General features: G+C 39.7%; 1 protein-coding gene across 1 annotated transcript in view; it reads right to left on the reverse strand.

Annotated features, from left to right (window-relative positions):
• LOC125904333 (protein MTSS 1-like) overlaps window positions 1-26,963 on the reverse strand; it is a 132,943-nt gene that overhangs the window by 98,449 nt on the left and 7,531 nt on the right. The window contains exons 2-3 of the mRNA XM_049601676.1: window positions 8,602-8,663; window positions 5,087-5,160 (exon numbers count right to left, since the gene is read on the reverse strand). Coding sequence (XP_049457633.1) covers window positions 5,087-5,160; window positions 8,602-8,663 — 136 coding nt within the window. The remainder of the gene's footprint in view (window positions 1-5,086; window positions 5,161-8,601; window positions 8,664-26,963) is intronic.

Below are 26,963 nucleotides of genomic sequence, written 5' to 3' on the forward strand. Positions count from 1 at the left end.
TAACTGGTATTGCTATCGACTACTAAATTTCTGATATCATGTCTGATCACTATAAAAGCAACTGATCATGAGTTTAGTTAATGAATCATCTGCAGAATGATAAATTAATGACAAAATGACCGACATTATTTAACAACAGAATGTGGATAAGATGATCTGGGTTCTTCTATTCAGAGTGGATCCTGCAGTGATTTCCATCTTGTTGCCATGAGCACCAGCAGCAGCCAGCTGGACATGACAGCCAACAGCCTCCCTCCTTCCTCCGCCTCCCCCTTTCTCCTCCCATCCATCTCTCTCTCTCTCCTCATCGCCATCTGCCCTCTATATGGCTTCTCTACCTGCTCTTCCACCTCTCCCAATTGTCATCCGTTCCTCTGCTGCACATCATCGCCCTTATTTTACCTCCTTCTAATCTGCTGTTTTATCTGTTTTGGCCAAATATTTTACACTTTCTCTCATCTCCAACACTTACATCTGTTTCTCTCGCTTCACCTCTCCTCCTCTCCATCACTCCATCCTCCCATGTCTCCTCCAATTCTCTGGAAACTGAATGTATGTGAGATGGGAGAAACTGAACAGACTGGGTAAACAGGTAGGAATCACCTCTTACATTCAAGAATTCAACACACCTGGAGTCGACTCCCCGTCCAAAGGCTGATTAAGTCTACAGTTGACTGATTTTGTGTTATATATCTGTCTATAATATTCCCAGTCATCAGAAATATTTGTTTATTATGTGTATTTTAACTCTTAAAGGGACAGTATTGATATTTGCCTCAAAATTCCAATAAAGGTTGAGTTCTATTCAAACCTTATAAGGGCAGTACATATGCTGCGTCTTCAACTGCCTGGAAAACACGAAGCTGGGCACTGGGCGCTACTTTTGTGCCTTTTTCAGCCAGCTTTCAAGAGTGCAGGGGCAGGTTGCGTCTGAGGTTTCTGAACAACCTTAACAAGCATCGTATAGCCTATTTACCTGGAATCCTGAGTGCAGAGCTGATCTTCTTCCAGGCGCTGTTTATAAGTGTGTAGGCCTATTGTCTGTGGGACAGATGTAAAGCTCTGGGTAGCCCTGCACCAAAATGATCAACTTTTGCATATTTACCACAGACTGATATTTACAGAAGAAGGGAACGATATCTGTCGGCTGTGATTGGTTGTTCCTTGTCACATGACATGCGGTGCCTGCTGCTGCGTTCCAAAAGTTGAACTCAGGTTTATCTCAGGGCACAGCCGTTGCGCCCTAAAATGGCTACACTGAAAACAATGAATTTGAGGGTGCAAAAAATGCAGCATGTAGAGGGCCCTTTAAACCTCTGACTCTTTAATAAAGTGAAGCTATTTCTCCTCACAAATTATTCAGTATTTCATAATTAAAGATCAAAGATTAGAAAAAAACCCTGTGAAGTCTATGCATCCAATGCATCAAAACATTGTTTTCTAGTTGGAGCCACGCCTTGTTTTCAAACTGTATGGTTTGCCTAAAATGAACAATGCAAGCAATATAGTACACGATGACCAGTGCTAAAATCAGCCCGCGTGGTTGTCACTCACGACAATGTGATATTAGAAAGTATCGCATTTATCTTGCAAGTGTACTCTTCTTGTTTTGTTTACTTCCAGGATTTTTCCTGCATGGACATTCTGACCAAGTGACCAAGGCATTTGATGGTCAAACAAATCAACTCTAGGCAATTATGAAACTTTGTAACATAATTAGTCCCTGATTCGGACCAATGCCAACACTAGGTCTGAAAGCACCCTTAAAAACAACTACTGTAATTGGCAACAGCACATATGTTCAGTGTCTATCAACATGATGATAATTATGATGTCAATCAACATATCAGGCAAGTTGCAATAATGTTGATACTGAACAAATCAGTAAATTGTTTCCTGACCATGTGTTTTATTTGTTTTCCCCAGAATAACCGACCTTTCAATACATCTGCTCCTTATCAATACAGCATAATTTAACTGGCACTGGCAGCGCTCGCTACAAAGATCATTGTCTGGTTTAATACAGAAAACGTCTGCAGTGACCATGAGGCCTGTACTGAATGCCACTTTTCCCACTTGAAGCTTTTACTGAGTTTTTCAAACAAAGCCTTGAATGTCTGTTGTCATATTTTTTTTTTTTTTTTACATCAAAAACAAAATAAAAAATCCTTAAATCAAAATCCTCAGAAATTGCACTTGTATAGTGCCTTCCTAATCTTCTGACTACTAAAAGTGCTTTAATGCCAGGTTCAGACTACACAGCATGCTTGTCCGTTTCGACAGTGGTTGGTAGATTCCATGATTGTGGAGTCATAAGATGTTGTCATGACTGACAGACATGACAGACTACACCTTGGTCCACAACCAATCAACACTGGTCGTCTTTCATGATATGTTTGATGTCATTGTTATTCTTGTCCCTTTTTTTTTTTTTTAGTATTATTGCTCTATCACTGTGGCTGTTTGCAGCCCAGCTGAACTGTTTTTGCTGATCCATTTTGTCCTCAACAATGAAAGACAAGAGCGAGAAGAAAAGGCGAACGAGTATATGAACCTTTCCTTCCAGCTTATGCCGTTTGCGCCAGCAGTCTGTGGATGAAGGTATGAAGCCAGTTCTGCTGTTCTCCCTGCTTGCCATAACCATAACAACACCGACAACCTTGGATTTCTCGCGAATCGAGCATGCGCAGACGTTACTGAATATTCCGGTACGGGGCATTTTCCGATTAAGGTGAATACATGTCACAATATTCTGGTTAAAACAGGCATATGCCTGGGGTCTTATCTGGAATATTCTCCAACCGGAATATGACCTTAATTGGGTTATGCACGTGTTTACATGACTCATGCGTAACCGGAATATTGAGGATATTCCGAATAATACAGGAATATGGTGTGCAGGTAAACGTAATCATTGTCATTAACGATCCGAGCAGACACAGCATGGCACTGCATCAGGCCATAATACACTACACCATCACATTCACCCATTCACACACTGTTGGCAGAGGCTACTAAACAAGGTGCCACCTGCTACTCAGTTTATATGCTCTCATACACCAGTGGAACAGCATTTGGGGTTCAGCATCTTGCCAAAATGAGGACTGGAGAAGCCAGGGATTGAACTTCTGATCTTCCGATTAGTGGATGATCCGATCTACCTCCTGAACCATTGCCATTCCACAATGAGTAATGACCAAGTCTATTTTACTGGCTCAGCTTTCTTACAATGAATAAAAAAAGATTAAAAAAATGAAATATAATTCATGGTGCTGCCAGACCATTCCATTAAGACAGCTGCATGTCTCCCTATGTGTGTGGTAGGCAGGAGAGCAGGAAACAGTTTTTTCACCACAGTGAAAATGTTTTGTAAAGGCTAAACACCAACAAATATGGACTGAAGCAGATTATTTATTTAGATAAAAACATGTTGTGTACTTTGAGAAATGTTGGCATCAGTCTTTTTTCTATAAATTTTGACTTTGGACTTTACAGCGCTCTAGATCCACTGGAAATGTTTGAATAACACGAGTCTAACAAAATCCTACGCAGCCATCTATGGAATCTAATTCTGCAATTAGTCTGATAACAACAATATTATAGTCGCCTAATATTTATCTGAAACTGTGTAAAAATACCTTAAATCCTTAATTTAGAATATAAATGTAAATGTTATGAATGAAGCTTCAAATTATTCAGTAGAGTCTGACTTTAGACACAATACAAAGTGTCTGAGTGAAACTACAAGCAGCGTCAACACAACATAACTGTGAAAACAATTAGCACTTGTTGGAGAACTATACAATAATAAGTAGTATATCACGTCATTTCTAGGAGACAGGGTTAGAGGAGGAAGTCGGGGACGCAGGCTGTGGCACCACAAACCTCTACTTGTCCCAACAGTAGCTGAAAGAAACCAATAATTGTGCACACTGCACTGTTCCAGGTGTAATAGCTATCACACACACACACACACACACACACACACACACACACACACACACACACAGTCAATTACAGAGTGGCTGTGACCCAGAACCCCAGAATCATCACAGCGTTGACTGATCGTTTCCTCAGCTACTATTGTCATTGCGACAACAAGTCGCCTTGACAGGAAGCTGGACTACATCCCACTGGACAAGCACACACACATGAGCACACACAAGCACGATCACACAGAAATACACACACAGTCATTCTTAAAGATAAAGTTTCTCAAAACAAAATACACACATGAAAAACTGGAGTTACCTTGAAGGTTATCAGAGAGATTCAAACTGAACAATAACAACATGAAACACACAGTGAACACACAAACAAACAGGGATGCCAATCAAGCCTTCCTGCTTCATCTAAATCAATTCATCCTCATCAATCCAGGAAGAGACATCAAAGTCAAAATGAAATAAAAAACAAAACTCGAATGTATACCCTGCGGTTGTATGCCTTCATGCACCAGTCAAGTTTCTCTCACCAATTCAGGATCTGACCAAATATTTCCCCTTCTGTTCCTGAGTTACGACGTTAGGAACGGTAAGGAACGTTTCAATTGATACGATCCACAATTTTTCACAGTAGAAATGGAAAAAATTCATACCAAACTGAACTGAATCATACCGGACTGCTTGGTGGAAACAGGGCTGATATGTCAGCCCTGCGACAGTTTGGCAACCTGTCCAGGATGTACTCCCCCTCTGGGATAGACTCCAGCCCCCCCGTGATCCCTAACAGGATAAGTGGTTACAAATAATGAGTGAATTATGCATATCACACAAATGTAACGACAGAAAGTAGATTAAAAAAAAACAAAGCAAGCCAGTGAGTTAAGCTTCCAATTTTATCAGGCAAACAACTGCTGAAGGCTCGACTGCCAAGGCTACAAGGTGCTGCAGCAACTACACAACGGAGGGACAAGTCCAACAACTTCCATCATTATACAGCTTCTCCACCACCAGTTTAATTCCTGATCATATGAAGCATCAACAGCTTTGAGGCAAATACACAAGAAAAATACTTCCATTATGAGACACTGAACAGAAGGACACATCCACACTAACACAGACAGACGGACGTCATTCCACTGTACCTCTGCTGTTGGTCGCCAGGTCGGCCACCTTCTGAAAGGCATCCAGGAATGCTGCTACGGCGACGACTGTTGTCCTGAGACACACAGAGGAAGGTTTGCATAAGGATGAGATACTCTTTAAAATAATATTTTCAACATCTCTTAAAGCTCTAGTGTGTAAGATCTGGGTGAATATTCGATTCTGATTGGCTGCAGGGTGTCCCCCCTATAAATTGACAATGGACACCTAGAAAATAGTTTTAGGGAAACTGTGCCAGCTACATTAAGCTCTAGCAAAAGTTCAGTCAGGAAGACAATCATTTTCATGCTCAGGCTGTAAATTTTGTTCTCATCCTGTCATTCACTCCTTGCACGTATGCTCACTCATTATCTCTAGGTGTCATTGTCTGAGTAGGTCAATTGAGTCATCAGTTAATCAACCAATAGCACAGCAAAACACCTTCTCTTTCAGCCTATCATCTTAGAGCTCCTCATTTTAAATGGTTCGTTCTCTGCCATACTTCTTTCTTGCAGCCGTCTTACGTGCCCTCCACCTCCCCATTACCACCTAGCCTTTACGTATTCATCAGCCTTATCCGCCTCAGCAGTCAGCAGCCTCAGAGTCAGCAGCCACCACCACCAGCCATGGTGGAATTTAACTTACTGCCACTCAGATGTCCTTCAGTCACAAAATATCTCCCTTTGGCATTTGAGTGCTGTTATATCTTACTCAGCACAAATCATCTGTTAATCTGTACACTCATATTATGTATTAAATATTGTATTTACTTCATTCTTCTGTCTCACCTGATTGAAATAATAGTATCAGTAATCTGTTTACAATCATCCTCTTCATCCTCTGAACACCACAGGAGGTAGACTGTAACACACCCTGCAACTCTGACCTTGAGCAATCATTTCACATCCCTGTTCAACTTGCTACTACCAGTGCTGGGTAAGGGTTACTTTAAAAGTAGTCAAAGTACTTTACTGCGTTACTTTTTTAAAAAAAGTAACCAGTTACTTTACCACGTTACTCCCTGAATAAAGTAACTCAATTACTTTAAAAGTACTTCCAACGTTACTCCCTGAGAAAAGTAACTCAAGCACTTTTAAAGTACTTTTGAGTATTCTACATTTCCTATTGGGCAATGGACCACAGGGCGCTAAGCCTACATTTTTTTGTCTCCAAAATTAAAGTTATGGACCACTTGCCCTTCACTGAGATCCAGTTCTCCCATCACAGCCGTCACTTTGACCAGTAGAAACACAGAACGATCTGCTGCCATAGACAACTGTATGACAACAACACCCCAGCGTTTTTAATATTTCCTCTAGGGATGTTACCACACAGAGTAAAAAGGGGAAATGATGGTGTGAAACAGCAGAGGCACTTTGTCAACCCGCTGAGTTAACCTTACTGTCATTAGCATCAAGCTAGCAAACAATGGTACATCCTCACGGTCGGACATAAAGTAATAACATTAACAAATAGCGGCGGGGCTTTTACTCACCACAACTGCAGAGGCTCCCAGCTTTATTTGAAACAAACTATATTATAGATGGTCCGTTATTTATTAATCCCTCTGTGTGTTTATATATTTACTTTTTATCTGCTCCATTGTCTTTGTAAAGTTAACATATCGCACCGTCATTTCAAACTCAACACTTGTTTCAAATTAAAAGCCCCTTATAACCTCGGCTAGAGAATCCCTCCATTTTCTAAATAGGCTTTTATTCTGAAACATTTGTCAGAACTTCCTGTGAAAGACACAGTAGCTTGACAGTTTACTTATGGCGCTTCAAATGTAGCTCCTGCCATCTGCTGACGCTTTTAGGTGACTACAACAACATGTCTGCTGGCACATGAACAGACACAGTGACTGTAATAATAGTCAAAGTAATAAAAACAGGACAAGAATAACCCGATGACATCACACACGCCGTTCAAGGCAACCGGGTTACTTTGTAACACGTTATACCCCACTCTGGTAATATGCGTGGCATTCGTGAGTAATCCATCCAAGAGTCATGTGTGTGCAAAACTGTATGAAAGCTTTGTTATACATAATTTTACTGTAACTTTACATTTTTTTTTTTTTTGCTGTGAAAACATTGGACTACTGACAAGTGCTTGGTCTTGTTGGAAAGCTGCGGTTCCGCTGTTTCATGATATGCATGGCTTCTCACTATGACACACGGTTGCGGAGAAAATCAATAGAGAAGAACAGGTGTGAATTTGGACGCACTTTGCATCGTACGGGCCCATAGGGTTAAACATGAATAGAATAGAATTTGAATTTAGAACAGACTTTATTGTCATTGCACAAGAAGTACAACAAAATCTGCTGTGCCATGCCTGAAATATAAACTGCTGCTAATGTTTCATATATGTCTGCTCTTCTGTTCTACCAAATGTTTCTTGTCATCACGTCTCATTTTAACATCTCACTTCACCACGTTCATGCAATATCTGAAGTTTACCTTGATCATGATGTGTATAAAAAAATCAATGACTGGAGTCAGTCAGTGTTACAGATGATTGGCAGCAGGTTACAGGATAAAACATGCAAAAGCATTATGGTACGGCTTTTTACTCTCGGACACAAATTCTGTGTAGATGTTGTTGTGTGTGTGGTAAGGAAGAGGAGGCATGGTGCAGTCAGAGTGTTTGTAATCAGTTGTGACCTCTGGTGACCTCTGGGCTGTTGCAGAATCTCTTGAGGCTGCTGCTGATCCATCTCACTGATAATGACTTTATGGTGGCATCATTAATCTCTGCCAGCCACACAAGGTTAATTGAGTTGTGTGTGTGTGTGTGTGTGTGTGTCAGGGACGAGGCGACAGGAGAGGTGAGCCTGACATTTAAACACTTAATGAAGCAGAGTGATTGGATTTTCATGAGCTCAGGTTATGCAGAACCTCAACATACGTGTGTGTTTGTGTGTGTCCTACCTGTGTGAACATTTCACTTTTAACATTGTGCCAACTGGAAAGAGCCAACAAGTAATAACATCAGTGGTGTAGTTGAACATCAGTTAGAGAAATGTGAGTGTCAGTCTGAACATCTGAAACACCACCTACATGTTTTGAACCCTCAGATTCATTGTTACCCTGTAATTAATGGTGGAACAGATCCATGGTAAGTGTTATCAGTGCCCCTATGCTATTCTTGCTATGAAAAGTCAAACTGTCTACTATAAGAGACGTCTATAAATCTGATCCTTTTCGAAACAATAAAGAAACGAGTGCTCTAGTTCCATTAAAGCTAGTAAGCTTTATTCATAAAGTAAAAACATGTCAAGTAAAAGATGGACAGACTTTTGGTCAGGTGAGACATTCTGTTGCACCGAAATAAGAGTTTGTTGTGTTTTACAAATGTGATGCATGTGTTTTCAAAGTGGTGACGTTCATTTATTCATTTGCTTTCTGCAAATGAGCATGTTTAAGCATGTTGAGTTATCTCGGCCAAAAAAGCCTATGCTTTGTGTGTGTGTGTGTGTGTGTTTGTGTGTGTGTGTGTGTGTGTTCGTTACCTGAGCTGTGACTGTAGCTTGCTTGCTTTGCTGATGAAGTCGTCCCAGACAGGATAACTACCCTGAAAAGATAAGAGAACATCCGAATTATGGAATTCACATCAGAACAACCTTTTAAAGTTTTAAGAGGAGGCACTTTAGATGGTTCAGGTAAAATATTTAACTTAATAGTCAATTATGTTTTAGTCAAAGTTTTTACAGAGGGAACTTTGGATTTCTCTTTTTATCAGTCCATAATCAGAAATCTGACTGTAATGTATAGCCACAAAATAGATATAGATATACACAGAAAGAGCACATCGCTGTGCCCTTCCATGTGCATACAAGGAAATCCTGAGGCAGATAGAGTGCACCTCTCTGCCCTTCCATGCACATACAACGAAATCCTGAGGTAGAGAGAGCACACCTCTACACCCTTTCCCACAGATTTGAGGCAAGCCTGGGGCAGGGAGACCAGCAGCAAGGACCCCCAGGAACAGAACAGAGAAGTATCAATGACAAACAGAAATTACATTGATAAGTCAGACACAGAATGAAAAGGAGGAGCTAGGGTGGAGGTGGGTTGCAAAGTGGCTTGCAGAGGAAGCAGCAACAGTAGACAGGCCAGAGCAGTTTAAATAGGGTGCCCTGAATGAGATTTGCCAATTGGTTGCATAGAAAGGAATCATGTGATCTATCAGCGGACTCCCTTCCATCAATCAGCTGATCCATCAGTTGATTGGGCTGCTTGAGATCAGCTGGTGCAGCTGGGATGTGAGCTGAGCTCAACATCGTGTTCTGAACTAATGCTTTGCTCATTTTTTGGCATGTTTTTGGAATAAAATGTCATATAAATCAGGCTATGAAAGATATATGAACAAGGTCATCTGTAAAAGACAATTAGAAAAAACTCATCTTGAGAAATGGCCTAAAAATACAAATATATATAGTAAAAATTCATACATTTGAATAGGTTAATAATGTCACTAAGGCACCATGAAACATCCCCTGTTGGTTACTTATATTAAGGTTGCTATCAGACCTAGAGGTTTCTTGCTTTGGTCTGAATCAGGGACTAAATTTGTTACAAAGTTGCAAAATTGCTAGAGTTGGTTCTGTTCTTTTTGATGCATTGGAAGCGCTGAATGCATATATTAAGGCAGTAAAGGAGGAGGCGCACATTAATAATCCTCCAGGACTGTACCATGGTCATGCTTGTTTAACCCAAACAATGTGTAATGCGAATGCAGTTGGTTCAGCAAACCGCACCAAAGTTTGTTTGTAACTGACCCTTTGCTAAGTCCCGCCCCCAGACGCTGCCTGGCCAATCATAACGTAGCATTGGGCCGGCTCAGACCAGGGTCCGACAGCAACACAGCTGTGCTCCATTGACTGTAATGCAGTCGTTTCAGATCTTTTTCATTTTCAAGCTGGTTTTGTGGATTTGGAGCTAAATGTTGTGCCTGGGGCACATCATGCATTAATGATACTCGTTACCTGGAGAGGTTGGAAAAAGATATACGTTTCTTCCCTGTTCCAAAACCAAAATCAGACCCTGAAAAGTGTAGGGTTAGCTAGCTAGCTGCTGAAGATATAGCCTACTGAATGTATACACACTTTTGCTTTTTAATGATCAGTGACCGACCCTGCTGTACAGGAACCAGTGAAGGGACGCAGGGAAACTTTGCTGACATTCAACCAGCTGTGTGTCACCGCACTGTGCGGACATGAATGTTGTTTGACTTCTTCCGCAGCCCCCCAACAGTCCAGCTGCCAGTCTGAATGCTGGGAGCGGCACGGGGTGAAGCCAAACACTGTCCATCTGCACACACTGTGATGCCACACAGCTGGTTCAATATCAGCAAAGTTTCCCTTTATATTCATTGTCTTCTGTGGCGATCACCAGTGATGTGGTGGTTCACTTTTACTCTGTGATCTGTAGGCTTTAGCTTCAATCTTAATTTTGTTACCTTGATTTCGTTGCTGTGTCAGTATGACATCCTGAATATATCCTTCAAATGCATATTGTGGACCTTTCTGTCTGCTTCTGTCTGAAACCACATTTTTTGAGAGTATTTCTCCAGGGAGTGCAGTTAGCGACAGTAAGAGCATCATGCCAGTCTAGCTCCAAAACCGAATGTTTGTCAGACTTAGCAACAGTAACTAAGGGGGGCGGGCCTTAGCGAAGGGTGAATTGGACTGAGACCACATCCTCAAGAAGGTCTCGGTCCGGTGGTTGTAGCACAGTGCAATTGCTGTGTTCACACCTGCCCAAACGAACCGCAATAGGGGGCAAATAAACTTGAGTTCGATTGAACCGAATCAAACAGGACAGATGTGAAAGCACCCTAAGACAACAATTTAAAATATTAAATATATTAAATAGGCAAATTATGCATTATCTAATGTAATTATGCACCTATTGTATAAATTTCCAAAACAGAAATCTAAGGTTAAATGTGGGCATTTCGCCATTTTCTTTACACTGTATACTGAAAGGAGACATGTTATTGATGCAAAATGGCCCATAATCTTTAAACTGACTAGTGCATTAAAACAAATATTTTTTCACCTGTAGTGTCTCCCCTTCATACACAGAGCTATACAGCAGAGGACACACAAATATGTAGTCTTGATCTTTATATCAGGAAGATTTATAAAATTATAATTTCTAAATTTATAATTGTTGCTGTGACAGGAAAACTGTATTCACAGTGGATTGATCGTATCTGATAAACATCCTTTAATAAGGTCAGTGTCAGTGATGATGTATGTAAATGTATCAGATCAGTGTGTCACTGGTGTCAGACTACCAATAACTCCATCAGACTCTTATCTGTTTGCAGTAATTCTTCTAAAACAGTAACACATAAATTTACATTAAACATATACATGCTTGAGTACAAATTCCTAATCATAAAGAGTTCACTCATGGACAGATCCTCAGGTTAGACCAAACACATAAATCTTGAGCATTTGATGCAGCAGTGAGCCAACAGACAACAAGGAGACGGATCAATACATCGACCCATACACCCCACCCACCCCCTGCTCGTCTAGAGGAAGCTAAACAAGCACCCCCAGGCATGCAAATACAGTTTGGGTCCAGTGACACGGTTTAACAGGAGACAGATCCACAGAGTGTATACAGAACGAGCTGAGCTGAGCGCTGCAGTGCGGTACTGAAACACACAAAGACTGGAGAAACTGGGGTACGCTTCTCATGTCAGCGGGAGTCCCCTGATGTTTTTGGGGTGGGTGGGGCTTTCTTTTACTGCAGTGAAACATGTGAGGCTCCTTCACTTCACTGGATTCTGTAGCAGACTCAGGCTGGAATTTAAACAATTCAACAAAATTAAAATGCACTTAAAAAATCTACTTTCATGTCCTGTGTATGAAGACAATGTTTGAGTTTTTGTCCCTCACATTTTGTACAGATTCTTTGTAGTATACTTAAAATATTCAAGGGGAGGGACAGGATTACTTCACAGTATAATGGCAGACAACTACAGCCTGAAACAAACATCATCCAGACAAATCAAAATCTCCCTGCTGCAGCCAAAAATGATCTTTGATGTTTTAATTGGGTTGTATGGTAAGTAAGGTAAGATTATGGTATGTAATTGTCGTTTTCTTCTGTTTCCTCTGTCAAAATTACACTATTTTTGTTTCCCCTGACAGTGTTGTGTTGAGAGATCAAAAGACCACCAGGACAAAAATACAAACTTAATTTGGGTAACTAGAAAGCTGAAGCCTTTTATTAACTTTTGATAAATTCTGTGGATTTCCTCAATTCTAGTGTGGAAAAGAGAGACAATTACAATAACTCACTCAACATATTCATGGCATACAAGTCACTCCACCTCCACCCTCTGCTCAAGGAGGTTAAAAAGAGAAGTCTCGACATTGTATCGCATCGTACCCTTGGAGTACAACACGTGCCTATTTCTCTTGAAGTATGTGGACGTCCATGTACCTCTGTGTACTCTGCTAATGTGTTTTAAGGTTTAGTCAAAGACTCTCACACCTTGCCTATGATGCACTTTCATGAGTCTTTTGAACTAAGTCCAAATAACGTCTCAAGCCTCCACTTTCTGTACAAAATAGAGAGAAAAAATCATTAATATCCAGCCAAAGTAAATAAGAGGTTTAAGCAGGCTGTGTTAACCAAACTGAGCATCTAAAAATAGTGGGGGGAAAAAACAAAAAAACAAAAGAAATACTATCTGTGTTTCCCCAGACAGTGTTGTTAAAGGAACAAAAGATGGGCAATAAACAACCCAGTCTCACAGATATACATGAAATGGACTTGAAGTCTTAACAATGTGTTATGTGGTGGAGGCGCATAATATGTTAAAATGATATGCTGACGACATGAAAACAGTGGCAATGCAAAGTCAGTGAGGATCTTTAGTTGTGGTGGACACAAGAGTTAAGCATAAAGAGCAAGAAAGGAGAGGTGGATGAATCAAGCAAACATGGACTGTCTTCTGTGAAACCAAAAGACAACGTTGTGACTTGATGGCCTTCAGTATTAAGTATTTTATGTAGGTACTTTACATAACTACACAAAATAAGGAAGTCACTTATACACTCCCATATGTACTGTAGTTATAACCATGATTTTTCTCCTAAACTTAGGTTAGGTTAAGTAAAAGTATTTTTTCTTTCCCTAAACTTAATTAAACTACGACCATGTCACAACAAAACTGCTACTGTTTGTAACAGACTTTGTTTTTTTGGGGCTCCTAGTATGTCATTTTAACACATTGCATGACCACCACTACATAATGCATTGTTAAGAGATCGTGTCCATTTCACATATTTCTGTACAACCTGGTCTCACTCTGAAATCATCAAAAACCGGTGCTTGGTTAGTGACTTCCGGCATCAGACACCAATGAAAAAAGATGTCCTGTCCTTCAACATGATACGCGGCCGGTCGTCATTATTGTTAAACTGCAGCAGGCGGCATCAGGGAGAAAGACATTTGGACAAGAACAGAAGTTAAAGTGGTGGAGGTCTGATTAGGGTGGGTGGGAGGGGTGGTGGATGGGTCCAACAAACACCAGCTTTCACCAGGGAGGCCGGTGTTCACTTCCAGTAAGATTGAAAAGCCAAACCCTGATTTTTTTTTTCCTAAATCCAACCATGTGCATGTGTTGGCTAAACCAGTGGTTCTCAAATGGTGTGCCATGGGATTTTGTGATAACCACACATTATTATTGCAATATCCAACTGGGCCCATACAAAAAGTTCTGAATGAATTTTTAATTTACTTAATTAGTATGTTGTACACACCTTTTATCCTAGGGCAGAGGCAAACTTTATGTAAAAGATGTAAATTAATTGAGTTTAATCTTAAAAACCTTCACAACGAACCTATTTGTGGCTGTTCGCACGTCGGAATTATAAGTGTGTGAAACATCACATTATCTTATGTGTTATTAGTGCTTTGATGTAATTAAAAAAAATAAAAATGAATTCTTGAATCAGTTAGTTAAATATTTCATAAGTGATAGTTGGTTGTCAACTGTAATTTGAAAGTATATAAAAACAAACATTTATGTAATGATAAGAGGGATAACACATCATTAAGTCTATTGTGCACAGATATAAATGCAGGTGTGTCTTGAGGTTTTGGTGTGCACTTTGATGTACCTTGGGCACAAAAAGTTTGAAAACTAAAACATAACCACTTGTGAATGTCAATTTGTGGTGTTGTACCAATGTAGTGTGTTTATTTTGAAAGAGACTGGATGCAAACTGTACATTTCCTGTGAAAATGGAAGTGTATTTTGAAATCAGACAATGCATGTAATGGCCTGAAGTTGACACAGCGTCCCAAAACAGCAACAGCCAACACACCCAGGGTACCTTGCATGCCGTATCCTGACGTGGAAAGTCCATGACCAAACGTCAATATATGACGAGGATGGAGTGAGAAGGCATGGATCTGTAAGACTTAATTGCAATAAACTACCAAGACAAAGATACAAACTTGATTTGGGGAACCCAAAAATTTTAGCTGAACTTAATGAATTTCTCACTTCTACTATGAAAAGGAGGGAAAATTACAAGAACTCAGTCAACATACACATGGCAAATGGGTGATATATTTAGATAGATTTTCCTGTTGGAGAATGCACTCTGTAGGCGTTGCCTTTTGTCACTGTCATCATCTCTAGCACAGTGAAACCTAGCTAAGCAGAGCCCAGCCGTGCTGAGCAGCACTGAGCTGGGTGTGTTCAGCCTCGCTCTGTTTGTGAGAGTGATGCCCGGCATCATCGCCTGGCGACCGTTGCCATGGTAATGTTGCTGCTGCTGGTGCTGCAGCTGCAGAGGGGCTACAGACAGAGGATACTGTGGGGAGGGGAGGGTCACACTTGCATGCATCCTCACCCAAACACACACACCCAAACACACACACACACACACACACACACACACACACACACACACACACACACACACACACACACACACACACAGTTTCTGTGTCACACATTTTGCTTTCTTTGTCTCTCACACTCTCTCTTTCATATTCAACATGCATATATTTGTTCTTCTTTTTCTACCCCATGCATGTGCACGCGTGCGCACGCGCGCGCGCACACACACACACACACAGCACTGTCGTTTCATCCTCTGCCCTTTATTACTCATTCATCATTTCCTCTCTGCTACATTGTACATATATATACATATCTCATTACATCCACTCTCTCTCTCTCTCTCTCTGTGTGTTGAACACACACCGCGATGAGGGCAGGGCTACTGCATCAATCAGTCACCAAGGACATAAATTGTCACCGTGGCAACAACCCGAGGCAGCAACGACAGCAGCCTGCAGGTCCTTCAGGAATCCTCTGCTCTGTTTGTTTGGCTCTGTGAGCGACTGCACAGGATTTAAACCAAGAAATCCCTGTTTGTTTCTTCTTTATCTCTGATCCTGTCAGACAATAACACAAATCAGATCCTCAGACTTCACCTTAACTGTGTCGGTGTTAAAGCCAACATAGTGGTGTTAAAGCCAAGATAAAAAAGCCTGGGGAGATGACTGAATATTTGTAGCAGTACAGATTTCATTTTATTCAAGCATTGACTGAACCTTCTCTCTAAAGATCCCCACATGGACTCAAACTAGGCATGTTTTGTCCCAAAGGCCTCCACCACCAGAACATATAGGCGTAAATCTTTTCAATTTTATTTAGGTATATTTTATTTTTAAAGCCCAATATCACAAATCACAATTTGCCTCAGAGGGCTTTACAGCATCCAACAACCCTCACAGCGGATGAGGAAAAACACCCCCCCTAAAAAACCTTTACGGGGGGGGGGGGGGGGAATCAATCATTCAATCATTCCAATGGATAGAACAAATCTGGATTTTTGTATACTGAAATAAACAAAAAAAAAAAACATTTGACATGTGTTGAGACAAAGTGGACCATGATGAAATGGACCTTAAAGCATTAGTTTGACATTTTGCAGAAATGTGCAAATTCACTTTCTTGCTGAGAGTCAGATGAGACAATTGAAACCAATCTCATGTCTGCATTGTAAATATGTAGCTTAACATAAAGACAAGAAAGATGGGTGAACAACTCATTAAAGCTCCTTTGTTTTACCCTTTGAAACCTGAGAAAACTGGCTTGATTTATTTCACAAACATGGACAAGAAGGCAACAAGCAACTTAATGAGAAATGACCCAAATATTAGCAAGCTATTAGTGAAAAGTTACCAAAAAAGAAAGTGAAAATTAGAACAAAGAGAAAAGTAAAACAACAAACACAGGAAATAACTTGAAAAGGAGGCTAAAATAAAATAAAATTAATTAATCAGTTTTATATGTATATTATAAATATATAATTATAATAATTATAAATATAATTTGTGGCCATTTTCTCCTAGTTTTTATTTTTTTATTTTTTAGAAATGTGTATATATATACACACACACACACACACACATATTGCTAAAAACATTGCAGCGGCAGCAGCGGTGCTGTGCTATTGTGCTATGACCTACTCAAGTGCTGGAATTTGTTATGTACATGACATCGCCTCAACACAACACAGGCTCCGCTTGATTGACTGTGTACACAGTGCTGTGCTGCGGGTTCGGGCCAGGCTCGGTTATCATTGTCTCACTCGGGTTGGAAAATGCAGCCACTCACCTGTGTGTGTGTGTGTGTGTGTGTGTGTGTGTGTGTGTGTGTGTGTGTGCGTGCGTGCACTTGTTTGTGTGTGTTTGTGCGCGCATTGGGGCAGAACTTCAGCGTGCACGTTACAGAGAGCAGAGGAGAACTGTATATGTGCGATCGTGTAGAGACAGAAATGACATAAGAGAAATAACATGAGGCTATAGTTTGTTTAATCAAAGGACAAGGTATAGACCTGTTCTATAGAAAAGGTAACCTTAAATGACGTCTGTTGTGATCTGGTGCTATTTAGAAAATAAAATTAAGTAAAAATGACAGCTATTATAGATTCAGCCCAAGTCGTGAGAAGAAAATGCTTGTTGGATTTAGTCACATTTTAGTGATTTTTTTATCCTTTATTTTTTGTCGATGAAAATTCAAAACATTTTAGTTGACTTTTAATCATTTATCATCAATCATGTTTTCTATGTGTTTAATAATCTTTGACTTAATCCACTGAAGCTAATTTGTGTATCAGAAATTAGAAACAAGTTGACAGGTTGTACAAAAATTTCATTTAGACAATTTTTTTCTGTAACTACAAATCAATTCTGCACACTTCAAAACTGTCATTTCTCTGTCAGGTTTAAGGGATGATTTACGGGCACACACTTACTGATGATTATTTGAAAAGCTCAAGATGTATTTATGCTCTCAAAAACTTTGACACCACAAATAACTAAACTGAGGCAACTAGGGTTTGTACTAGTGTTGCACAGTATACCGGTACTAAAATAGTACCGCAGTACTAGAGTATTCCACACAAACATTATGCACACAAACGCCTTTCTTGATCCTATTGGAGCACAGATTGCGCAAGTGGTGTGTATGACAACACCTGTATCAACATTCGCAGCTGGCGCACGTGAAAAAAGACAAGAGAAAGTCTGAATCGCAAAGGGAGACAACACGAGACAACACAAACTTGGTGGAACATTTGAGTTACCAAACCGTGACGTCCGTACTGAGGTACTTACCAAACCATGATTTTTTTGGTACCGTTACTCCCCTACAGTATTTATTGTTCTAAAGGTTTGTATCCAAAAGTACTTTTCCTTAGGAAAAGTACCGAAGAGTATCGAAAAGTATCGAAATTCATATTGGTATTGGTACCAAAACAAAGATTTTGGTATCATGACAACACTAGTTTGTACCCACGTTTACTGTAAACTCTGACTCATCCATCTCACTGTTAAGCAGCTGAGAAATAGGGGCGTAGGTGGCTTGGTGGTTGGAGCAGGTGCCCCATGTGCGGAGGCTCTGTCCTCGCCACAGCAGCATGGGTTCGGCTCCAGTTTGCAGCCCTTTGCTGTGTGTCGTTCCCCCTCTCTCAAGCCCGTTGCTCACACGGCAATTGAAGCTAATTACAACTACAACTCAGCTTTCAATGTCCGATAGTCCACCACAAACATTTTAGTCACATCTCATCTCGCCAACAAAACTGAAACAGAGATTTTGTCCTAGTTTTTATTTTCAAGATCTATTTTTAGCTTGTTGTTAAATGATAGTCAGTTCCCTTCCAAAGCTCACATGAACATGTTAAGAAGATGTAAATCATTTCACAGAGCTATGATTGTTTAAGTTAATAATTGTTATACACAGTAGTGCCAAAATGCATTTTCAAAAAAAAAAAAACAAAAAGGAAAAAAAAAATCAGTGGATTCCCCCTTTAAAAAGCCAACAAACAGCACCTGACATCAGACAGTAAACACATCAGAGCAGAGAGACTGATGTCAGTGAGAGAGTCTGAGCCAATAAACAGGCCCATAGAAACAAAACAAAGTGACCCATTTGGCTCCAAAGCCAACACCGCAGCAGCTCCATCCGTGATGTTTCCATGACGATCCCGATACTGATACACAGCAGCCCACCGAAAGAGAGACCAGGATTATTTTAGCTCAGAGGTCATTAAGACACTGACTCAGTCCAAGATAAATGGTGATTAGCATTCAGCTAATACGCTCAGCGGCATTACTTTGAACCACACACACCACACACACACACACACACACACACACACACACACACACACACACAGCAGCAGCAAACCTTTGATTCCTGGTTGTTTGGAAGTAATAAGGTTTACAAGCTTCAACAGTTTCCTTTCAAGTTTGCATCACAGAGGTTTCCACAAATGTTCCAGACAATACATCACAACACACTCTGCTTCCTGTCCTCTCCTTTGTCCTCTCACAGGAAGGACTGGAAATCTGTTCTGGGGAATTGTCCCATGTTGCCTCACGTCCGTGACTTTTATCCTACAAATTCTGGAAGCTGTTCATTTTTAATCAAGTTTGAGACGTCTTAGTAATCGTTGTGACATTTAAAGGGGAACTAATGTTTTTTTCAACCTGGGCCCAATTTTCCGATCTACTTTTGTCTAAATGAGTGATAGAATGTGCAATATTTGACATTTCTCCAGTACGAAGCTAGGACGGACCTGCCTGCAGCCCGTGCGGGTGCGCTATATTAAATAATAGGGCACTGGAACAGCGTCAAACAATGTCAAAATACATATATATATATAATATATAATATTATATATATAATATTCAAATGGCTCATCCAGATCCAGTTGGTCAAAATCAGGTAAAAATTCGGACATGTTTGTTGTGGCAAGTCAAAACACTCACTCAGAGAGCAAAAGTCTGGCTCTGAAATCTCACGTCTCGCGAGACTTGAGTTGTTGCAGGAAGTTACCGCTGGACTGACCTTACAAACGCAAGGAGTTACTCTGTTTGGAGTAGTCATGGCTGAATTTTTTACCTGATTTTGACCAACTGGATCTGGATGAGCCATTTGAATTTGATGACCGCCCGTATTTATTTGAACACAGAGTACATGGACGTACACGGATGCAGAGCTCATTGAAACTGAAGAGCGGACAAGGAGACAGAGGGAGCAGCAACAGGCAGAGGAACGTGTCCGAATCCAGCTTAAGATAAACACAGACGTTCATTTCTCCTTTCCGTTATGTTGTTGGATAATTATACTAACAATCTGAGCCTGTCTGTGTGAAAACAATACACTTTTAGTGGGCGTATTTTGACATTGTTTGACGCTGTCTGAGTGCCCTATTATTTAATATAGCGCACGCTCACGGGCTGCAGGCAGGTCAGCCCTAGCATCGTACTGGAGAGATGTCACATATTGAACATCCTATCACTCATTTAGACAAAAGTAGATCGGAAAATAGGGCCCAGGTTGAAAAAAAAAACATTAGTTCCCCTTTAACATGCACTGCATTGTTGGTCAGTCTCTCAGAAAATGACAATTCAATCCATCAACCTTAAATTACAGAGCGATTACTTTCAGTTTATCCATCCATCCATGCATTCAACTGCATTGTCTATACCTGCTGACTCTCTGCAGACTTGTGAGGGCTGAACCCTCTCCAGCACACTGCACAGTCCGAGCCATCATACATTTTTGGATGCATGCAGACATTTGCAAAGATATTTTTGCAGACACCTACAAATATTGGCGGATAACAAAACTAACAACACATGTACCCTTATGGCTGTGCAGACAGGGTAAGTATACTTGGACTTGGACTTTTGATCCATAAATGAATCTGCAAACCACTGAAGGACTTTGTGGATTCATCAATCAGTCAATCATCCAAAAATGGACAAATGAAACATATTCCTGATTTGCAGAAACTTACAATACCAACATTTTCTTCAAGAAACTCAACTGGATTTTCTAAGTTTCTGTTTGAGGGTGATTCTGCTCACTAATGTGGGCATGTTCCAAACCTACAGCAGCAACATTAAAACTTCAGTTTAGCATCTACTGAACGAGGGGAAAGTCTCTTCACGACAGTTTAAAGGCAGATGTGAAGCTCATAGTGAAGCAGCTCTCAGCTGAAGAGGATGAGCCGGTGTCTCCTCCAGGGAACAACATGCAGATCGGTTCCACTTAAACGGATCAACAGTAATGTGTCTACAGTTTAACCAGCTCAATGATGTGTGGAGGATGAACAGCACACTCCGCAGCACATCAACACATATAGATATACAACATGCTGGCCTGCAGAGAGGAAATGCATATCGGATGGTGAGGAGATTAAAATGATAAGAAGGTCTACACAAAAACCTGATGAATCTCATCTGAGTGCAGTTACATCAGAAGTTCAACAAAATAAAAGAACAGGATTGGTGGACTTCAAGGATTTAAAGTCATTTTACTGACAGATTATAGTAGACTTGTTTTGTGGGATTCAAAATAAAATAATTGTATAATGTAGGGTTTTAAATAAAAATCATTTTTGTTATTCATTAATGTATTTTCTTGTTTAGCCGCTTTATCATTCATTCTATAAAATATCTGTTAAAAGTTAATGTCACAGTCACTATTTCACAGAGTCCATGACACCTTTAAATTAATAGCTTCATCCAACAGAGTCCAAACCACCCCAAAAAATTAAGTATATGATCACAGCAGAATGGCAAAACCATAAAATCTTCATGTTTGAGAAGGAACCAGTGAAATTTAGACACTGTTGCGTACAAAGTAACTGAAACGGTTAATCAATTACAACAATAACTGCCATTTGATTTCCTGTCTGAACTTTAATCATTTCAGCTCTGTTAAACAGAGTTTACATAAAACCAAATGGGTATTTTAAAAACGGTTTATATAACACTCTTTTTGAGAGTTTTATTTTTGAGAGGGGTTAGGCTGGCAAATATATTTTAAAAGATCAAAGTCTTGACCATTAAACCCTGTATTGGGCCAACCTCCCAGTGATTGAATGTCCTCTTGAATAAGATAAATGATGGATGTCAGAGGTAAGATCAGACAAGTCGACATAAAGTTATATATTTATTAATTTCACAGCATTTTTTAAGGCTGCTAAGATGCTAAACAAAATATTAATTGTTGAACCATAATTCTTATTTAGTTTGGATTTAGAAGTGCTAAGAAGTTAACATACTATGGTTGAGGATACACCTAATAGTGTAATTTATCAAAAAATAAAAGCGTACCAGTACCTGAGCACCATTCCCGCCTTTTTGGAAACCAGGAAGTAAGATGGGAGTCTTTGTAATACAGTTAACCCTTCTATACCTAATTAAATAAGGTTTTTGTAGAAATCTGATGGAGTTGACAAAAATCTGGAACACATCTTTAAAGGACAAACATTTGCACAAAACAGCGTATTTTAAAACAAAGATGATTATAGCAGTACATTTAACACCAATGTTATCATGATGTACTGTTAGTTTTAGATTTTAAAGGCTTTTCACACATTTTTTAATATTAAAAGTTGTGAATTCTTGTCTGGGACAAGGCTGTTTTCTGGCACAGGGCGAGTTTAGAAGTTAAAAAAAAAAATTAAAGCAGTTAAACACATTTAATAAATCATATTTATTTCATACATATAAATACTTAAAAAATGATGTTTTACCCCAGAAACAGAATTAGTGTGTTATTAAGTTATAATTGGTGACGAGTCGAACAGTTGTGTTGTCACATCACAACAAAGACAACCAGAACATCTGTTAAAGTTACTAAAGATTTAGCAACAAAATTGTTATTTCAATGTGTGTTGTTGTGACAACACTAGTTCAGAATTTTTAATATTGATTACTGGTCATTTTGATCATCTGGAAACTGAAAAAGGAAACTTGGAAACTTTTGACTGGAAAGGTCAAAATTAAGTTCCATGATTACTGAAGACTGAGAAACAAGTCAGATGAAATCATACGCTCTGCAGACATAACATGCTTTTGTATTATACTATATTGAGAAGTCATATGCTTCTCAGCTGATAGCACCCTATATGTCTCACACAATCAGCACTTGTTCTTGGGGAAACTATAAAAAAGATGCATTTCTGTCTGGCCTGTCGGACACACTTTTCTTCCTCTGATCTCTGCGATTGGTGGTATGGTTTGTCTCTCTTAAAGACCCTTTTAGGGCCAACGTCATGATGACGTCATTTTATTAGCTAAGGGCAAAACACGACTCTCCACCACAGGGCTGTAGACTACATAGGAGTCTTAAAATGTCATCTAGTTTTGATATTGGGAGCCAGAATAGAAGGAGTCATGGCTCAAAAGCCGCCACTGCCCTTCAACAAAAACAGAGACAACTATGGTTAAATGTGATAAGAAGAAAAGACTGTTCGGAGGCAATCATCAAAAATGTGCAGCACACACCTCATATCAAGTTAGGGAAAAAGTATTTCCTCTTGTGGGGATGAATAACGTTATGTGTATTAAGGGTTATCATGTCCACCTCATCAGAAATTGGGGAGGTATTGAGGAATACTGGATTTCTCTGTAACTAACTTTTTAGCGCATTAGCTAACGTTAGCTTCGATAGCAAAACAAACTGGAGGAAACTGTTCCAAGTGTCGTCCTCCTTTGTAAGATTGGCAACCACAAAGCTTCCTGTGACATCATCCACCCACCGAGTGAGAGCATAGATACAGTCGGCAATGACAGGAACGCCCACAAATGTCACATTCGGTTAGAGCTGAGGGGGAAAACAAACCGGTCTTAGACCGGTCAAATTAGAAGTACTAATAGAATAGAATAGTACTAGTAGAAGTGATTAAAGTTCTTTACTGAGTACGGTATATGTAAAAAAAAATAAGTCCTGGCTCTGAAATGTACTCCAAGCATAAAATAAAATATAGCCCTCTGAAGGACATTTCTATTAGCTGTTTCTGTGCAAAGCTAAAAGCTCTCTTCTGATAGCTTGAAGCCATTTTGTCCTCCGTTCTGTTTTATTATTTGGTAAAATGTAAAACTTTAATTGGTGATTTTTTTGTTTATTTGCGGTGCAATAGGGCACACAGCAAGTCTTCGGCATTGTGGCTAATGACAGAGACCGGTTTGTTTTCCCCCTCGGCTCTAACCGGATGTGACGTTTGTGGGCGTTCCCGTCATTGCCGACTGCATCTATACAGGTCGGTCAGTCTGGTCCCATTGGTCCAAGTAACATTCGCGGTCCCGGACAGTGAGTGACATGGTACATTCATAAAGTCAGTCTAACACTCTACACTAAAATGAAAGCCATGTTGGTCAAAGAAATGAAGCGTTATATTTATAAATGAATTAACAAAGAGTTAAGTTAATCACACATTCACTCCACTCGGCGCTCTGCTGCTCCATCTCCCCAGACAGAGTGCCCAGAGTGCACTCTGCCACACCAAGTGTGGTCCTCTGAATAACTGAATGGTACATTCCAACAGTGCTCCGAATATACGAACGGTCCAGTTTGTGCCAAAGTGCGCTCTGGTGCTCATGAAATGAATCTTTCGGAATGCACCACTTGCATCATCTTCCTCCATTGTCTAAAACAAGCCAGCAGAACTTGCTAGCTAGCATTAGCTAACGTCTGTGGAGAATTATTTTGCCACCAGCTAAACCCTGCCCACCAAAAAACTTCATACGGTTTACCGACAGTAAAAGGGTCTGTTGTACAATGATACCTTTAGTCTTTAAACTATCATTGTTTTGTGCATTATTTGATGACAACCAATACTTTTTAAATACACAGCAAAACAGTGCAGAGAATACATTATAATGTTGAAAAGATGAAATAAAATCATGGCCACAGTGGAGGAAACTATAACAACAGAGTGGTTTGAACTGCTGGATGCTGCTTTAAGACACCAGCTTTTTTTGGAACCAGTTAGAAAAAAATGTTGGCTTTGTACATTTCTGCTAACTACGATATGTGACATCTCAAATGTAGCAGATATGTTTAAACTTTGTTTCTTTCTGTTACAATTATCAGTTTATGTGTGAAAACGCTGTGGTAAACATGTGGTTTGGTCTGGGCACAAAAACCACTTGGTTGATGCTAGAAAAAGATCAAGTTTGGGCTTTAAATATCCACTTTGGTTGCAACAAAAACAGCTGGAAAATTCACAACCTGTTGTTAAAAAATGCCAGTTTATGTTGGTGTGGAATAGCGGTACTGTCTGCTGCTTGTGTCACACCATCAACCATTCCCTCCGCCTCCTGATGAGAAACTCAGCTCATATACATTAGGAGTGGGGAATAAAATCAATGCAGTATAGTGTTGCAATATTTTAAAGGGCAATACTGGATCGATACACCAATGCTAACTATCGATTTTTTAAATTATATAGTTTACTATTACAAATACAAATTAAACTTTTGGTAGCCCTCTAAAATCATCTATCAATCTATCAATTGCTTTTTCAGTTTGTTAGATTCATGTTGTTGCAATAACCTGCATGAACAGAATGAAAACTTTATATCATTAGACAAAAACAGATGTTGACAAATTTTTCCTTGATTTGTTGTTGAAAAGAGAAAATACATCGTAATATATGTTACCATAACACTTAGCATGTCAGAAAATATATAAAATCACAATAATATTCTATATCAGGGGCCCTCTGGTGATTTCTTCCCCTGATATGCATGTAATCTGAAATATGCTATACTTGTGAAATATAGAAATGTAAATGGTAAATGGACCTGTACTTTTCGTGCCTTTCTAGTCTTCCGACCACTCAAAAGCGTTTTTACAGTCCATGTCACATTCACACGTTCACACACATTCACACAACATGCCACTTATTACTCAGCTTCAGTATCTGGCCCAAGGATACTTCAACATGTGGACTGGAGGAGCTGGGGATCAAACTGTCAATCTACAGATTAGTGGAAGATCTGCTCTCAGACGGGTCACCCACATAAAGCTGTCTAAGGGGTAAAAATATGTATAAATGTAAATTCACGGGTATGGGCATAGGTAAAAAAAGCAGGTGGGCAGTGGGTGAGAACAAAAATATTATTCTTATTTTTCAGAATAAAACAAATGAAATGATTGAGTGTTTTCACCATCCTGTGGTCGAGCCCAGCCAGTGAGAGAGACATCTCCTCCCCTGGATTTGTAATTCAAGAACGGAGGACCCAGGTAAACGTGAGTGACCGGAGGTTGTCCAAAAAATTTTGTAGATGGTCCAACTTGGCATATAGAGTATCCTCAACATTCCTGTCTGTAAAATAAAGTGCAACCAAGAAGAACCAAAGCCTTACAGGTTCTTTCATGCTACATGTTCCTTCAGTGAAAAAGAGCATTTAATCTGTGACTGTTTCACATTTCATGTCTAAAGACCAAATGTTTAGATGGTGACAGACAAACAGTGGTCTTAACTGTTCACAAATCAAGTGGCTGTAAATATCGTTTATGTTGACATGTATGTAAATATGAGAATGGGAGCTGTCAGCTGAGACACAGACAGAATCTGAAGACAATTAGCAGCAACAGACTGGAGTCTCCTCCACACTGACTCAGTAAAGTCTCTCCACCCACACATGTTGAAGCTAACAACCTGCATGTGTCCGTCTGAATAAACATCAGGCAGGTTCACACTGAGCTACATTTGATTTCATTTAGATTCTTCAGTTAGTAACTACAGATGAAAAGAAGGATAAGAAGTCTGATATATCTTCTTCCTGTGTGCCATAGAGCTCCATTGTTGTTAAAAACATATAAGTGAGCCACACTGTGTCATTGGGTGACATGTTCCTTTATTACCATGAACACACACACACTGTGGTTTATTTTGACTGAGTCCCACACAAACTGTCCCACTGCCACAAATACTCACTAGAGCACCTAAATAGTCCCCAGCAAAGTCACTATTTCCTTCAGCAGCTGTATGACACATTTACTGCTTCCAACTTCATTATTTGTGACAGATTTACATCTTCAGTCGGAGCCAGTGGGTTTGAGAGCCACAGAAAGGAACTCAGACTGTATTTTGAAACAGACTAACACATTGTTGGTTTTTCCTGGGATTTGGTGACAATAAGAAACATAGAGAATAACACAAAGCTTATTCTTAAAGTACAAGCATTCTTCATGCTACTTTATACTTTTAACTCCACTACATTTATTTGACAGCTACAATTGCTTATTAGTAGGGGTGGGAATTGCCCGAGGACTCACGATACGATATTATCGCAATACTTAGGTCAGGATATGATATTATTGCAATACTGTGATGCTGAGTATTGTGATACAATATTTTGTGATATATTTGATTACCTTCTTTTCCAACTGCAATATTTCCCCAAAGGAAAACTTTAAAGTTATCAGTTTGTTCATCTGACTTTAATCATTTTTACTGCAGCAAAATGTGATGCAAAGCAGACAGACTGACCAACACCTTCAAAAAAC

This window comes from Epinephelus fuscoguttatus, linkage group LG17 (assembly GCF_011397635.1).
Source record: "Epinephelus fuscoguttatus linkage group LG17, E.fuscoguttatus.final_Chr_v1".
In the NCBI taxonomy this organism is placed as follows: Eukaryota; Metazoa; Chordata; class Actinopteri; order Perciformes; family Serranidae; genus Epinephelus; species Epinephelus fuscoguttatus.